Source organism: Danio rerio, chromosome 1 (assembly GCF_049306965.1).
Source record: "Danio rerio strain Tuebingen ecotype United States chromosome 1, GRCz12tu, whole genome shotgun sequence".
NCBI lineage: Eukaryota > Metazoa > Chordata > Actinopteri > Cypriniformes > Danionidae > Danio > Danio rerio.
In genome coordinates this window covers 55183217-55200972 of record NC_133176.1, presented here as the reverse complement: position 1 = coordinate 55200972, position 17756 = coordinate 55183217, and the positions used below count along the sequence as shown (strand labels likewise).

Genomic DNA, 17756 nt, shown 5'->3' with positions numbered 1-17756 from the left:
TTTCAGAGCTGCTGCTTTTTATAGGATGATGGCTTTTCGATAAAGGTTAATATTCAAGTACAGCTTTAAAATATTATAAAACTAGCAAAACAACATATAGCTTTGAACAAATGACCTGCTGCATTATTGAATGTAGACTTTTAAAGACTGACAGATTATATGATTATATATAACTATATGCTCATCTTAGCTTATTACTCATTTTTTATATTTGTGGATGTTGCCTATACTGAAAAAAACTATATGATCAATAGTCCTGAAAGACTGTTTTTAGGTCATTGTAACTCATTAAACTAAGATAATTATGTTCTAACTTAATTTTATAAGTTAAGTAAGCTGTTTTAAGGTCAGTTAAACATAATATAAGTTCAATGGACTCATAAAGTTAATTTGATTTAGCCTAAAAATTTAAGGTAACCGGGATATAAGTGTAGTAGTTGTAATAATAATGATAATAATAATAATTATTACACTGTAAAAAGTGAGTTAACTTTACTTTTGAAAATTGAGTAAGCACTGCCTATATATTATTATAGATAAATGAGCTGTGCGTAAATATAAAAAATAAGTTACATGAGTTAAGTTGCAAGAGAAATACTTTACATTTAAGTAAAATCAACTTGTCTCTTCTAAGGCAATGTGTTTACTCACTTTAAGTAATTGCTTTTTACACGTGCTATACAAAATATAGTGCTATTGATGCTTTATCCAAATAGCTACACGCATTTTTATAACAGATATTCTCTGCTTTATTGATATTAGCTGCTAAGATTTGGAAAATAGGTTATACTTTTATCCCTCAGCGATGAGTTGTGCTTTTTTTTATTTCTAAACAACTCTCCTTAGACATCTGAAATGTGTTGGCGAAGATTTCTGAAAACAGTGGGAAAGATATTGATTCTCATAGCACGTACCATTGTAGTTCAGGGGAATTTGCCAGCTCTCCTCAAAGACCCATTTTTCTTTAAAACCTTCAGCGTCCAAAAAAAGAGGAGAGGGAGCGGGCGCACCAGTCGGTTTCTTCGGTGATACCGGAAGCGAAAAAAGAACTCAACAAGTCGGGCTGTTTCCCAGAGTTTCTTCCGTCTGAATAAAAAAACGTTAAACAGAAAAGAAAAGAGTACAGCTTTCTCCGGAACGATGGATTATCGACCACTGCTCGTATAACCCGAACTGTTCCGTCAACAAAATAGTGTTTCTCCCGCTGTCATCAACCGAGAGACCGAGCCCCGCTGTCAGCGCCGACCGGGGAAATTCACAAGCTCGGTAAAAATTCTCCGGTGTACTGCTCGCCTGAAGATGTTCTGCGCGACAGTGAGTGATTTTCCTCGTCTTTATGTCCTCAAGTCAGTTCCTGTTCGTCTTGACTGCATCTCCCTTTTTCGATCCACCGACTGTCCGCACCATAACGGGACCCCCGCTGTTACCGGACAGACGAACGCGAGAGGCGTCCTCAAATGCCGTCGCAGTCAAGTCAGTCAGTCACTAACACGGGCAGTGCACATTGCGACAGTCTAATCCGTAGAAGCACCGGAGGGATCTTGCTTGTTGGCTAAAAGCTTATACTGACGCTGCGTTTAAAAGGCACGGGATGAGTAAACGTCCCCTCCGCGTGAGTAAATATCGCTTATCGCCTCGGTCGACCCGGGGTAAGCGGGTCGGGGAGGCGTCGAACTGGTAAATTATTGATCAATGTAGCAACTGGCAGCGTGTGGCGCTCCGAGGCCGGCCGGTGTGGCAGCTGCAGCTTTGGGGCATTAGTAAGGGCTGTGGGAAAATCATGGACGGCGCGGATTACTGAACACCAAGACAGACTGTACACACACACACATACAGGGTGGAAAAAAACAACTGAAATAGAGCACGAGCAAAAGTGCGAACGCACAGAAATAACCAAGAGTTCGAGCTCGCCTGTCTGGTGATCGGCGCACTGATTGTTCAGTGAGATTCAGGGGGGGGGTCGACATTTTAAGAAGAGTTTCTGTTTGTAATATCTGGACGCAATTTGCTGAAGTTCGGTTCGCGCGGTCCAAATTGTCTTTTGGCGCCCCTAGCGCAGTTGTTTGACTCGATTATTTATTACAAGACGTTTAAACAAAACACGATTTTTGCGATTTATGTTTGATAACGTCAAAAATAATGAGAATGTAGGGTATTATGTCAGCTACATTTAAAAATATCCAGCAGCTGTTGATGGTTACCATCTAGATTTGATGGCTATAGGTTTAAGCTATTTATTATAAAATAGTTCTAAGAACTTTTTCGAAAATTCGAACGTTGCTTGGAATGAGTGACGAATAATTCTATCTGGACATATTTCCAATTTGGCGGGTAAAATGTTAAAACTCTACTCTGTAAAAAATTCAGTTTGCCTTAAATTTTTAAGCTGAATCAAATAAACCTTATGAGTCCATTAAACTTATATTATGTTATACGGACTTAAAACAGCTTACTTATAAAATTAAGTTAGAACATGATTAACTTAATCTTAAGTTTAATAAGCTACAATTACCTAAAAACATGTGCTGTCAGGGCTAATTGATCATATAATTGTTTATAGTGTGAAAAGTTCAGATGCAAAAACCTCTAAATCCCGTCTGAATTTTTCTCCTAAAATAAGCATCTTTTTCAGCCTCATGGGTTTATGTTCAGTTATTTTACTTAAAGGCAAAGAAGAGAACATGTTTGCCACTATAAAACTAAAATCACTGAGCCTACACCCAGGAGTCTGCGAAAAATGATAATTGTAGAAGAAAGCATCAAATGGCATTTTGGTTTTTGCATCTAAACTTCTTAATTTTAGTAGTCAACTTAAGACACAGTTTCAGTTCTTGCTAGCATGGCTAGTACTACACGTGAATAGGCAGTGCCATGAGGTATCCCGTACAGCCGGTGTCCCGCTGAGTGCCGGTGTCTCGTGCCATCCTTCAGATTGTGTTACTTCTAAAAAGCCACAAAAGAGCAGCAACAGCCCATTAATAATACAAGAAAGTGCATCATCATAACCTTCCGATGGGAAACCGTCCAACAGGTGCAGCATCACTTATTTATTTGAATTAACAAGAGTTGCATAGCATGTTTATATTTGGGCTTTTATAACTTCAGCCCTGATGGTGCAAAGTAGTCTCATTATAAATGTGATAGCCTTCGATTTTCCTTGATTTGTGCTGATCAAGATTCGTGTATGCAGGACATAAATTGTGATTTAAATAACTTCTGATAGATATAGTTTATTCGGAAGATTAATTTCACAACCCATATTTTCCAGGAAAAGTGTTCTGCTCTGATGTTTCCTCGGCCAGATTTCTTAAGGGGATACATGAACGGGAATGATATGAGCCACATGGTGCAGTTCTTCTTTAATTTACAAAATATGTATAAGGTATAAAACTCTGGATTTCTAAATAGTTTAATTTATTATTTATTTAATAAATGGGCTAAAAATTTAGTAGGCTTACCATAAATCTTCACTCAAAAATTAAATAATAAGCCAAGCAGTTTATTTGAGATTGTATTCAGAGTTGTTGTTAATATAGCTTATAATACATTGGAAGTACTGTACGCTTTTTAATGTTTATTACAAATAATTTAATGAATGATGCTCATGCAAATTTAGAATTTTCTGAGATAATTCACTTAGTCTTTATTATTATTATTATTATTATTATTATAAGGTGTAGTCTTTATAAAAACATGAGGAAGACTAAATGAGAATAAAAATCAATATATAATTACAATGATGTTTAATAATAATTAACTAAAAAATGAAATAATAGATCTTTTTATTATTTGTTCCTGTTATATTGAATGAAAAAAATAATATGAACAGTAAAACAAAATTTATCCCTATATAAATTAATATAAAGCCATACCCCATCGTTTATATATTTATCTTTTTAAACGAAATGATTAAAGTAAAACGTATAATTTAACTCTATGGTTTTGTAATTTTATCCATCTTACAACTGCTCTCTTTTTGTGAAAAGGAAAAAAAACGTATTAATTTTAACACTAACAATGCATTACTAACAAAAAATAACTTATAAAAAATAATGTACCATTTTGTTTTGTGCTTTGTTTTTGAACAGAACTGATTTAAATATTTAACCCTAGTGCCATTTATTTAATGTTTTAACGAACACAAAATATGCGGGTATGGATTGCATTTTATAGAGTAGTTTCATTTAGACATAGATTTAACGAAACTAAAAAGAAAATATCGAATAACAAAATAAATCTTATGATTTTTACTAATTCAATATTCAGATAAAATCAGCTTATATTGTCCAGTGCAGCTAATAGCCTAAAATTCTAATACATTTCCATTCAGTAAAGCAATTTCACACATAAAAAAATTCTGATTTGACATTTGATGATCCAAATGATACATTAATTCAGTGTATTTCAATTAATAATAATAATAATAATAATAATTATTATTATTATTATTATTATATACAGAACAATTTAATCAGCTGAATAAATCCAATAGACTTAAAGTATAGCCTAATGAATTTTACTAAAAAAATTATACTAAATGTCAATAATAATACTAAAAATAATACAAATTATCACTTGTGACTCGATTGATTACTTAAATTAATACTCAACAAAAACATCTTAATAATAATAATAAGACAAAGTGCAATATAACAGATAATTCAAGGATCATTGTTTATTATAGCTTACTTTATTAGGATAAACTCATCGAAAATATTTTCAGCAGCTATTATTGTGCCGCTTTTTAACTATTCGGGGTTTTTACGCCCTATAAAGGATTTACCCATATTTATGGCACCTATATTATGAACACATAAATCTGCAATTGCAAACAGCCACCGAAAAGACAATTCAAGCCCAGTTTTGATCCTCAAAAGGTGCGTTTATAATCTTATAATGCAATTCTGTTAAATGCACGACGTGCGTTTATTGCAGCGGAGCTGAAAACACTGCAACTTCTCTGAGAAATCATCCCCGTTGGCTCTATTTTCACACGGGACAATTAGAGCCAACAGTAAACTCGAGTTTTAACGATGGAATAATGCGTTCCAGGTCGATTTTGGAGAGAACCGGGCTCTCCGGTAATTGCGTTTGCACAGCGCAGGAGAAAGTGCGAGCGACGCGGGTTCAGCATCACTGAAATCCCGCTGCAAGTTAATGAGAGTCTCTGTTCACCGCAGCGCCTCTTAATATGACCGCAGTGCAGCACCGGCTGAACCACGCTGTTTTAATACCTGGCAGAAGACAAGACAGCAGCTGTAATAAACTCTCGGTGCAGAAACCCGACCTGCAGCGGACTGTGAGGCGTTTTTATTCAAATGGGTCACTGGAAATTTTAGCTGCGCTCAGATGCGAGGAATTTTCACAACACCGCGCTGAATTATGACAGCATAGGTTACTATGACTTTACTGTAAAAACAGTGACGATGTTACAAGCATTAGGGGTTTCCATTATACACAATCATCGTGTCGTTATATTTAATAATGCTAATATAATACAGCTAAATCATTCAATTCTATTAATACCATATGAATATTGAAGGTTATCACCGCAAACAATTAAGTCAATGGCTATAGTACAATAAATAATTCTGTAGATACAAAAAATTAAACCTCAAATATAATATTAACAGGCCAAACTGCGTAATTAATTACACGGTTTAAAAATTTGATTAATTTATAGCTTTTTAAAGTGGAAGGCTAATAAAAGCTTTCGTTTACACATTTCGTTAGCTTTTTAATTGTTACAATTGTTATGATCTTATTGAACAACCTAATCATTATTTTAACAGTAAAAAATAGAGAGACACTTATGGCCTTTGAGTTCAATATAATATCAGACAATATTATGAAAACATTAATATTAAAATAATATTACAATATTGGTTTCCTAAATTGTGAAAATATTTACAAAAATGACACTACTCTGTTAATAATCTATACACTCTTAGAAATAATGGTATAGGAGCTGTCACTGGGGCCTTTTCAAAAGGTACAAATTTGTACCTGAAGGGTTCAAATTTGTACCTTAAAGGTACTTTTTAGGTACATTTGGGTACTAATATGCCTCTTTGAGGTACCAATGTGGATTCTTTGGGTACAAATATGTATCTTTTAAAAACTGCCCCAGTGACAGCTCCTGTACCTTTATTTCTGAATGTAATAAACTTTAAAAAGTATTGCTTTTTAAAATAACTGGCCTCTTTCACATTCAGTTATAGATTGCATTATTATTTTGACAATTATTTGACATAATTGACAATTATTTGAAAAATTATCATCACTTTTGCATTATGTTTTTCAGTGTGTTGGACATATTTGCAAGCAAATTGTTGATAAAAATAGTGAAACTTCAGGCCTTATTTAACCTTAATTTAGAGAGCATGATGAAAACATTACAAATAATAATGATGAATTATAGATGAGTGCTGGTTTTCTTAAAGAGAGGAAAGTTGAATGGATTAACAATTATTACATAATATTAATAACAATAATAATAATAATAATAATAATAATAATAATAATAATCTACTAATTAGGCATAGGCCAGAGTAAGATTCTGACATTATGATAATCTTTGATAAAAATATCACGGTATTGTGATAACTGCTCTAAAATATGTGTTTTTAAATGTGTGGGTAAAAAACAAAAAACATTTTCACCATTGAACACAATATATTTTATTCTGGGAGCTTTTAGAATATTTTGGAGCAGTAAACATGTCAGCCTAATGAATTCAAATGAATTATTGACTTCAGCAGTCTTTATTAGTCTCACTGATTTCTTTACTATTTAAAACAATATCTTTGAACATCTTCTCTGCTGGAGATACTGTTGTCTTAAAAAAAACAGAGAAAAAAAATCTTACATATATTGTAGGAACAGTACAGCAGACAATTTTGGCAGTAGAAACGGTATACCTTAAAAACAGTTATCATCCCATGCCTACTACTAATACACACAATTTTTTTATCTGCAATAAACTAACCTGAATCCATAAATTGTAGTGCACTTAATTATAATGAGCACTGCATATTGCAAAGGGAAAAAAATACTGCATTGTCAAAATTTCCAATATCATGCAGCCCTATACTTTTTTGTTTTTGTTTGTTTGTTGTTGGTATTATTATTAAAAACATTGCCAAGTTTCTCCAAATACTTGTAATCCCTTAATTAATTGCAGGGAAAGACGATTAAATATGATTTCTCATGATAATACCGGGACATTAGAAAAGAAAATCTTGGTGTTTAGCCACGTACAAGTCTTAAAAGGGTCTTCAAAAGTCCTAAATTTGACTTAATGAAACATGCAGAAAGTAAAAACAAAAAAAGCTACCCAATCAAGTCGACATCCATCCAATCACCAACAATGCATCACAGTAAAACCTTATTTTTAATGTTTAAGTTGTCAGCATATTCCTCATTAAAATGCTTAATAGGGAAAGACAACCACAAATGATTTCTCATGATAATACTGGGACATTAGGAAAAAATCTTGGTGTTTAAATGCGTACAAGTCTTATAAGGGTCTTCAAAAGTGCTAAATTTGACTTAATGAAACCTGCAGAAAGTAAAAACACAAAAAGCTACCCAAACAGGCCGACATCCATCCAATCACCAACAATGCATCACAGTAAAACCTTATTTTTAATATTTAAGGTTGCCAGCAAATTCCCAATTAAATTGCATATTCAGGAAAAGACAATTAAATATGATTCCTCATGATAATACCAGGACATTATGAAAATAAATCTTAGTGTTTAACCACGTATAAGTCTTAAAAGGGTTTTAAAAATTCTTAAATTTGACTTATTGAAATCTGCAGAAAGTAAAAACTCAAAAAGCTACCCAATCGGGCCGACATCCATCCAATACATCACAGTAAAACTCTATTTTTTGTATATTTAAATTTTTAGAAAATTCCCCAATTAATTGCATATGCAGGAAAGACAACTAAACATCATTTCTTATGATAACATCGGGACACAAGGGGAAAAAAAATGTTAAAAAGTCTTAAAAGGGTCTTCAAAAGTCTTACATTTGATCTGATGAAACCTGCAGGAAGTAAAAACACAGAATTTGGTCACAAAGAAAGCAAAGACCTGCAAACCAAAAAGTGTCTTGCTTGACTTCATCTGCTGGCTGCCGATGTGCAACCACTTTTTTAATCTTGAGAGAAAGAGAGATACAGGAAAACTGCCATATACGAGTCTCCGCTCTTGTTTTAATCTGGCTCTCTAAGTGCAGTTTTGAATTACAAAACATTCTCTCTCTCTCTCTTTTTTTTCCTCCCCTCTGCTTCTTTTCTTGGTATTCTGTAACGGTTACTTCTGCTGTTCACTTTGAGGAGGAATGGAAGCCGACAAGAGAGAAAGAGAGCCAGAAAACCCAAGGAAAACACAGTTACTCCCAAGCAACAAAGTGGCAAGAATGCAAGTCTTGGCATCGACTGGTGCTCTTAACATTTTCTCATCTAAAAAGAGGACGTTTTGAGATTTAAGACAGCCCTGGCTCAAATTAGATTATAATTCACTGCAGGACATCCCCATTACGCAGGTATTGTGTGAAATGGAAACTATATGTGACCCCTGGAGCATAAAACCATCCTGCCTGGGTATATTTTGGCAATAATTGTATTGGTCAAAATGATAATTTTTATCTTTTATGCCATAAATTATTCCCATTTTATGTAAAGATCAAGTTCCATGAAAACATTTTGTAAATTTAGTAATATGCATTGAGAAGCGCATCACGAAGACCAGTGTTTCTCAACCACGTTCCTGAAGGACCACCGGCTCTGCATATTTCCCATGTCTCCTTAACCAAACACACCTGATTCAGATCATCTGCTCATTACACAGACTGAAAGGCCTGTAACAATTTAGACAGACAAAGGAGACATCAAAAATATGCAGTGTTGGTGGTCCTCCAGCGACGTGTTTGAGAAACACTGATGCAGACAACTTTAAAGCAGATTTTATCAGTGTTTTTGATTTTTTTTTTAACTCAAGTTAGGTTTCAGGAGATTGAAAAAAGAAAGATAAAGGTGCATTTTACACACTATAAAAAATTATTGTTGCTTTAATTTTTTTTAGATGAATATAATTTACTTTTATTTTTTTTTAAAGTTAAACTGTATATAACTTAAAAAATGTAGTCGACAAGTTAAATCGATTTGAATTAAAGCAACATAAAAATATGTCTTGATATTTTGTCATAATTTTTCTTTTAGATTTTTTTTCAAACTCAAATCCAATGTTTCCAAAAGGCCAATGAGACAGGAAAAAGTGTGTATCTTCAGTGTAACAAAAAATCTTGTTGCCTTGAATTTGAGTTGAATCAGATGAACTTTTCTAGTCATCTCAACTTACATAAATCAAACTGATTAAAATATTGATTTAAACTTTGTATAACTTAAAAAAATATAGTTGAAACTTCAGTTGAATAACCTATTGAAATATATTAAAAAGCAGCATAAAATGTTGTCTTGACTTTTTGTCCAGTTTCATGAGATCAAAAAAGTGTGTATTTTCACACGCTAAAAATAATTCTTGTTTCCTTAATAATTTTAGAGCGTTTGATTGATGTAAGTTGGTTCATTGTGCTGTGGGGACCCCTGATGAATAAACTTACCATGCCCAAAAAAATATATATATTGATTGAAACAGGTTGAAATTACTAGAAAAAATTATTTGATTTAATTAAAGTTAAGCCAACTTAAATAATTTTTTTTCAATCTCATAAAAGATTGGACTTAAGTTAGAACTTTATTTTTAATTTTAAGAAATTCAGGACAACAAATATTTTTATGTTGATTTGTTTATTTTGATAGGTTAATTCAACTGAAGTCAACCACATTTGTTTAACTTAATGTAGTCTTCAATTAAATTAACCTATTAAAAATTAAATCAAAGCAACATAATGTGTCTTGAATGTCTTTTTTAAAAAAATGTTTTAATTCTAGTCTTATTTTTCATGAGACAAAAAAAGTGTGTATTTACACACTAAAAATTCTTGTTGCTTTAATTGTTGTAGTTAAATCAAATTAAAATTTTCTACTCATCTCAACATACATCAAACTGACATAAAAATATGAAAGTTAAAACTTTGCAAAACTTAAATGTAGTTGACTTAAGTTGAATTGACTTAAAAATATTTAACAAAGTTAAGACAACAAATATTTTTGTTTTATTTTTTTAATATTTTTTTTATTTTTCTCAAGTTCAATCTTCTATGAGAAAAATAATGAAAAACTTTTTTTAACTCAAATTTTTATTTAAAAATGTAGTTAACTTAAGTTGAATTGACTTAAAATAAAGGTCCAAACTACTCTAAATGTTTGACAGTATCAACACAAATAATGTAAAACATACTCATTTCAAAACATATATGATTTACCGTAATCGGTTTTCTTGAGTCTACGTTAACTTAACTTACCGCATTTTACATTGTGGTTAAAGTTATTAATGTTATTTAAGTTAAACAATGTTAGTTCACTTTTACTCACTGTGCATCAACTAATGTTAACAAGCTCAACTTTAGATTTTAATAATGCAGTAAATTGTAAAAATGTTAAAAAATACATTAGCTGATGGATCGTTTTTCGAAAGTGTTACCCATAAACTTTGTACCATGTACAAGAACTGAAGCAAATAATGCCATGAGTTGAGAAAATATAGGCCGCAAATACATAAATGTTCCTACAAAATACTGGAGGGACTGATTTATGCTTTAATGCATTTAATACAATGGATTGCAGCCACATCCTAATATTAATACATTCTAAAAAGTTGTCCTGAAGGCAAAACAAACCGTAGGAGAAAAGGATTACACTTTGGTTTTGCCTTCGCTTGACTGTCTACACAAAGCACCATCACCTCAGGTGACAGGCAGCCGTTTGAGTCTGTGTGTGTGGTAATTTTAGTGAGGGGTGTGGTGAGCGCTTCGTTTATCTCCAGTTAACCACCGCGGGCCCCGTGGTCTGATAGCTGTAGATTTGCCCGGCAGCCCACAGACGCTGGCAAAGCCACAGACCACAGCGAGGGCACTTCAATACGGATAACCTATCTTTATGCAGAACCCTGCTCTACAACAGTCTGAAGCAAAGTGGTTTGGACGTACGTGACCCGAGCCTCAACGTGCACCAACATGGCGGCTGTTGTTTCGTCAAACGCAAACCACAAAACACAGCAAGACTTTTCCTCTATTAGATGGAATATGATGCAGAAAGTAATTCAGGAGGAAAAAGCCTTACTGGATTCATTTGCCCATCAAACAATAATTTACAAAGCCTCCCGATTAATGGGCTTGTTTTTTTTAATAATGGAAATTTGTACTCAAATCTCATCCTATTACTGTTAAAAGGCTTACGAGATTTTCCTCCAAAGCCTTTCATTTATTCAAACAATCTTTAGCGGGTCTGTTTCCCAACACGGCCTGCTTTTTACCACAGGGGAGATTTTCCAAAACACGCTTCAACGAGAAGCCTCAGTCTGAAAATAGTGTTTCAATTTGTGTCATTCTGAAATTTCAGGTCAGAGTTTCCATTGCAGTGTTCATGTTCCAGTGAGCAAACAGTGAAATAATCCCCTCGTTGCATAGTTTTTGCTATTAAATAGTAAAACCATGGCCACATAGTGCACTCATTTAACCTTTAACTGCACATTTCGGGTCTAAAGTTTGGCATGTAAAGCTCTACAATGCTGGCAGGATGCTGGATTTTCGTAGAACATGGAAATTAGCATTTAAAAAAAAATAATCTCTCTGGTTAACCCAAATTTAAAGATATTTTAACATTTTAAAGGGATCGTTCACCAAAAAAGGAATATTCTGCGATTTATTACTCATTCATTTTCCTTCAGCTTAGTTCCTTATTTAACAGGGGTCTCCACAGCAGCCAACTATTCCAGCATAGATTTGCACAACGCATGCCCTTCTAGCCGTAACCCAGTATTGGGAAACACCCATACACTCTCATATTCAAACAAACACACTACTCTTTATTACTCTGTTTGTTCTAAACCCAGAAGACCTTCGCTCATCTTCTGAACACAAATGAAGATATTTCAGATGAAATCCGAGAGCTCTATGATCAGGTAACGAGGGTGCTGAGATGGTCCAAAAAGAAGAACTAACAACATCGCCAAAGCAGTACATATGACTTCAGTGGTTCAACTGTAATCACATGAAGCAACAGGAACACTATGACACTTCAGCTGCTGACTCTTATGTTAATTATTCAATATAGTAAACACACAACCTGTTGCGGAAGAGAAAACAAAGTCAAATAAAAGTCATTAAAAAAAAAATGTGGGTGCTTAAGTCGACCCTCCGTCAAACCTCCTCAGGAATTTCAGCCTGATCTCACAAGGAAACGCAAGTATTTTACGTTTTGTCAGTTAATGGCTTATTCCAAATGTATGATTTTCAAAAGGAGGCGTGGCACCTAACCATAACCGTCATTTGGTGATGAGCAAATCGTACTAAATTGTATGAATTAGATTGTATGAATTCATACGAATTAGCCACTAAATCAAATAGTTATGAATTGCCGTGAGATAGCGTTGAATATTTTGACATAGTTTTTGGCTTCTTATCAGGACTTTGAACGTTTGAACGTACGGAGGATGAGAGTGCTCTCTGATTTCATCTCAAATATTTTGTGTTTTGAAGATGAACAAAGGTCTGAGGGCGAGTAATTAATAATAGAATTGTCACTTTGGGGTGAACTATCTTTTTAAAATCCGATAAAACACTTCTGTTGTACACCCTTATTATTTACACAATGACTATAAACAATGAATGACAAAAACGTCATTCTATTAATAATATATTGTCTGAAACCTAAAAATATTGTTGCCACTAATATAAAAATGTACTCACTATTTACTCTCTCAAGTGGTTTTAAACCTTTATGAGTTTCATTCTTGCATTTACCACAAAAAAAAGATATTTTGAAGAATGCTGAAAATCTGTAACCACTGACTTCCATAGCAGGAAAAACAAATACTGTGGAAATTAATGGTCAAAACATTTTTTTAAATATCTTTTTTTGTCTTCAAGAGATTAAAATATAAGAGTAAGAGTTTCATTTTGGGGTGAGCTATCCCTTTACTTTGAGGTTAAAGTCATACAACCATTCAATCAAAGCTTCAAGATTGATTTTGGAGACACAAATGCATCTTAATTAGCAAAACTTTTTTCTGGCCACAAAGATTATTTCTAGCAATAATCTAAAAGTCCAATAGGAAACCCTACTAGGCTTTTGGTCAAGGGATGTTGATTGGCCAACAAAGCCGCTTCTCTTGGACCAGCTGAAGACCAGGTGCACCTCCTGCAACTCTTCACTGGATTTGTGCTAAAGTTCAGTCTTATCCCGAGGCCTGTCTGTGATTTGTAAACCAGGACCAGCATCTCCACAAGTAACCCAACACAAAGGACGTTCCCTAAAAGCCAAATCATGCACTGGATCAGCGCAAAGTGACCTTATCAGCTGCCCGTGGCGTTTGGCCCGATACGCGCTCGGGGTCACTGCATACGCCTGGCTGTTCTTCAGACTCGCTCCTGTCCCTTTGCTTACAGCCACCAGCCAAACGCAAAACCCATTTGTGTGCCACCAGAGCGGACTTTGAGAGCTTCTCCAGCGGCTGTGAAATTTCTTGCCTCCTGCAGGTTTTGGGGTTGATCTGCAAGCCAGTTGTTTGATGACAATGCTGGTCCTCATTGTTTTCGCTTCTGGACGCTCCTGCGAGGCGAGAGGTCGGACTCCTGGGTGGGCGCCACCGTTTCGGTCGGTCCGGGGCGTTGACTTTGGCTCTCTGGGGTCTTTCAGAGCGCAGCCTGAGGGCATTCGGGCAGATTCTGGGGGGTCATTGGCGTGTGAAAGAGGATCGCTGGATGTGGGATGATAACAATGCTGCGGTGTGTGCATGTGTGTGTTATCTGGGGGTCAGATTTGCAGTGATCAGAGACGCTCTGGAAAGACACTAGGAAAATAAGTTTTGCTGGTTGTTCAAACTATTTAAAATGAGCTGAATAAACAAAGTTCTTTTGTTTTTTTGAGGGATATCTTAATTGTTTTATTGTTCAATCCACTTAAATTTGTAAAAACAATTAAGTTAACTTAATTGATTTGTGTTGAGACAACATGAAGGAATTGATCAGGGCAGCCCATGTAGAAATCTGATATATAGAAATAAAAGCAAATTACATATATGACATGTTTCGTATTTGGTCATATCTACGTATATATAGATCAAAATAAGATCAACATAATATATAGACATCATTTTATGTGGCCATATATGAACATATATATGAGCAATATCCCACGAGTAGCAGTGTGATATGGCTGTATATCGGCACTGGTGGAAGGCATACGTTGGCTCAAGGCTGCAGGCCGAGTGGCTCAGTTTCCCCACCAGAGACGATATACACTGCTACAAGTGAGATACTGTGTTTATATAACAGTTTGACGGAATAATCGTGTATTTAAAAAAGAAAATCAAACACGGAAAGTCTAAAAACCCTTTTTGTATGAGGAACTACTTTCTTCTGCCATTCATTCACATCTGCAGCTGACGTCAGAACAGCAGAAACAGTTGCTTAAAATTATTAGCCCCCCTGAATTAAGCGCCCCTGTTTATTTTTTTCCCCCAATTTCTGTTCTGTTCTGGGAAGATTGTTTCAGCACATTTCTAAGCATAATAGTTTTAAAAACTCATCTCTAATAACTGATTTATTTTATCTTTGTCATGATGACAGTAAATAATATTTGACTAGATATTTTTCAAGACACTTCTATACAGCTTAAAGTGACATTTAAAGGCTTAACTAGGTTTACTAGGCAGATTAGGGTAATTAGGCAAGTTATTGTATAATGATGGTTTGTTCTGTAGACAGTCGAAAAAAAATTAGCTTAAGGGGGCTAATGTTTTTGTCTGGTGATAAAAAATAAATAAATAAAAACAGCTTTTATTCTATCCGAAATAAAACAAATAAGACTCTCCAGAAGAAAAAAATATAATCACACATACTGTGAAAATTTCCTTGCTCTGGAAATATTTTAAAAAGAAAAAAATTCAAAGGGGGATTAATAATTCTAATTCTAATATATATATCCAACTCTTTTTAAAAGTCCCAGGCGAATAAAACAACTTCCTTTAAAAGCAAACAAAAAGTATTTGCCATAGAAATTGTTTTTCCCTTGTTCTTTTCAACTGCTATATTCCAGTGGCACATCATCAAGCATTATTCAGATTTAATTCAAGGGCATACAGTGTGAACAGCGCTGTTTTACTCTTGGCTGACTGCAGCTTTGAACAACAGCACAATAATTTAATAATCACACATTTTAGAGCAAAGTTTTGTTGAGTTTGCGACTCCTGACTGGGAGGCTAAACATTTCTTTCTTCTCATTTTTGGACGATGCTCTGTTTAATAATGAAGTCTGCGTATGTTTTATTCTCTCACTGGTCTCTCTTCACTGGCCTTCATGTCTTTCATTTTGTTTTTCCCTTCTGTTCTCTCTCCCCATCTGTCTTTAACAGGTTGAGACTTTTGGTTTGTCTTCTCCTGAGTTCTTACTACCTTACTCATCTCTATTTCGTGAGCTTCGGCTGCTTTTCTTTTCAGCTTTCCATCTGCCTCTGATTAAGTGACTCGTATTGATCAGACTTGATTTCTGAAGGACTCGTATAGCTGTATTGATCGGAAGTTATGACTCCATCCTGGCTGCCATTTCTGTCTGATTTTACTTTAGGGATTCTTACAGCAAAGGAAAAAATCTTTAGATATGTTCGAAGAGTCGAGTATTTAATGTACTGAATCAACTTTAGGTTTAAGGATATACATGGCTGTAATTCAAGCACAATGACAAAGTGGAAGAATAGAAGATTGTAGACTAAATTATAAAGCATTAAATTTAAAGTGTGTATTAAAAATGGTAAACTACCTTAAAAGCCCACTCTAAAAATTTCCAATGAAACGGTTTATATTTTTTATGTGTAAAGCTTCTGTATTTGTATTTTTGTTTTTGCACTTTTAATATTTAAATATGGATTTACTGTCTTAAAATGATGTTAAAGGCATTTTTTTCACCCCAAAACGAACATTTACTCACCTTCAAGTGTTTCCAAACATTTTAGTTTCTTCTTCCTCTGCTGAAAACAAAAGAAGATATTTTGAAGAATGCTGGAAACCTGTAACCACTGACTTCCATAGAAAAGACAAATACTACAAGTCAATGGTTACAGATTTCCTGCTTTCTTCAGAATGAAAGAAACTCATAAAGGTTAGATACAAGTAAAAGGATGAGTAAATGATGACAAAGCTTTCAATTTTGGGCGAACGGTCCCTTTAAGTCTGCAATTTCCTCTTAGCAAATATTAATATTTTTATCAAATGTACATTATTATTAGTTAAGATCACACTGTATAAAGTGATTCGTTAAAGTGAGTAAACCAATTGCCTTAAAAGCAACAAGTTGACTTTACAAATCTAAGTAAACCCATTGTAACTTGGAACTGCTCAAACAAATTGTACTCGCGTTTTAAAAATAAAAGTAAACCAATCACTTTTTTCCAATTCAACCTTTATTATATGTATGCCGCAACCCATCTCTGGGAAACATACACACACACATACACTACGGACAATTTAGGCTACCCAATTCACCTGTACCGCATGTCTTTGGACTGTGGTGGAAACCAGAGCACTCGGAGGAAACCCACGCAAAGGCAGGGAGAACATGTAGACTCCACACAGAAACGCTAACTTAGCCGAGGTTCGAACCAGCGACCTTCTTGCTGTGAGGCGACAGCACTACCTACTGCGCCACTGCCTCGCCTAATATATATATATATATATATATATTATATATATATATATATAGTGTGTCTTTTAAATTCAATAAAGGCTTAATGAAGCACTAAATGTGTAATTTTGTGATAATTATGATAATTATTTGAAAACAGATGTGCTAAAATAGTCTGACACTGTAAAAATGTGTTAGTTTTAATTTGCAATTGTAAAATTAAGTCAACTTAACAGTTCCAAGCTACAATGGGTTTACTTGCATTATTTTTGTAAAGTCAACTTGTTGCTTTTAACGGAATTGTTTACTCGCTTCAAGTTATCAATTTTTACTGTGCATAACCATGTAAATAAATTAATATTTATGTCCTCCTTTCGATAAAAAAAAATGCAATTTGTTTAAATTACCTATTTAAAGTTAGCTGAAACAACAATGAGCTTTTTTGGGACAACTTAAATGTTTCATGTTTAATCCACTTAATGTAATTTATTAGTTAACTTAATCAATTTGAAGGATATGATATGAAGACATTTTCTTTAACAGCTTTACTTATTTTATTATGAATCTATTAATAAATAATCAAAGTAACACTTACAGGAATAAATGGAAAATATGCATAATAAAACATACATGCATATGAAAACATACATAAATTTATTCTTACATTTTTTTTGGGGGGGGGGGCAACTTAAATGTTTTATGTTTAATCCACTTAAATTTGTAAAAACAATGAAGCAATTGTGTATTATGTTAGAAAATGTGGGAAAAAAATCTGCAATAAGACAATATTTTGTGGTGTGAAACGTCTGTATGTCTATTTGTTTTACACTTTAACATTGTTATTGCTGTTCTTTTGTTTATTCACTGCTTTAAATGATGTTGATTTTGCATTTATTATTAGTTGAGACATTAACCATATAAATAAATTTATATCTATATTCAA

At 33.9% G+C, this 17756-nt stretch overlaps 1 protein-coding gene and 1 long non-coding RNA gene across 25 annotated transcripts in view; one reads left to right on the top strand and one right to left on the bottom strand.

Annotated features, from left to right (window-relative positions):
* nfixa (nuclear factor I/Xa) overlaps positions 1–17756 on the bottom strand; it is a 253758-nt gene that overhangs the window by 226588 nt on the left and 9414 nt on the right. For 15 of the 23 annotated variants that reach the window (XR_012405493.1, XR_012405519.1, XR_012405553.1 and 12 more), the window contains exon 1: positions 915–1771. The exons of 7 other annotated variants lie outside the window; for them this stretch is intronic. Coding sequence is in view for 8 of the 16 variants with exons in the window: in XM_021477320.3 (XP_021332995.2) it covers positions 915–917 (3 nt within the window). In the remaining 8 variants the exon portion in view is untranslated. Of the gene's footprint in view, positions 1–914; positions 1954–17756 lie in introns of those variants that run through there. One more of the 23 variants, NM_001366171.1, reaches the window with a different exon arrangement.
* Positions 1034–12298, top strand: LOC141375087 (uncharacterized). 2 transcript variants are annotated; one of them, XR_012382252.1, is made up of 3 exons: positions 1034–3031; positions 3269–3382; positions 12027–12298. It is a non-coding gene; the product is annotated as an uncharacterized lncRNA (long non-coding RNA). The 2 variants fall into 2 exon arrangements; XR_012382251.1 differs by lacking the exon at positions 12027–12298 and adding an exon at positions 8351–8686.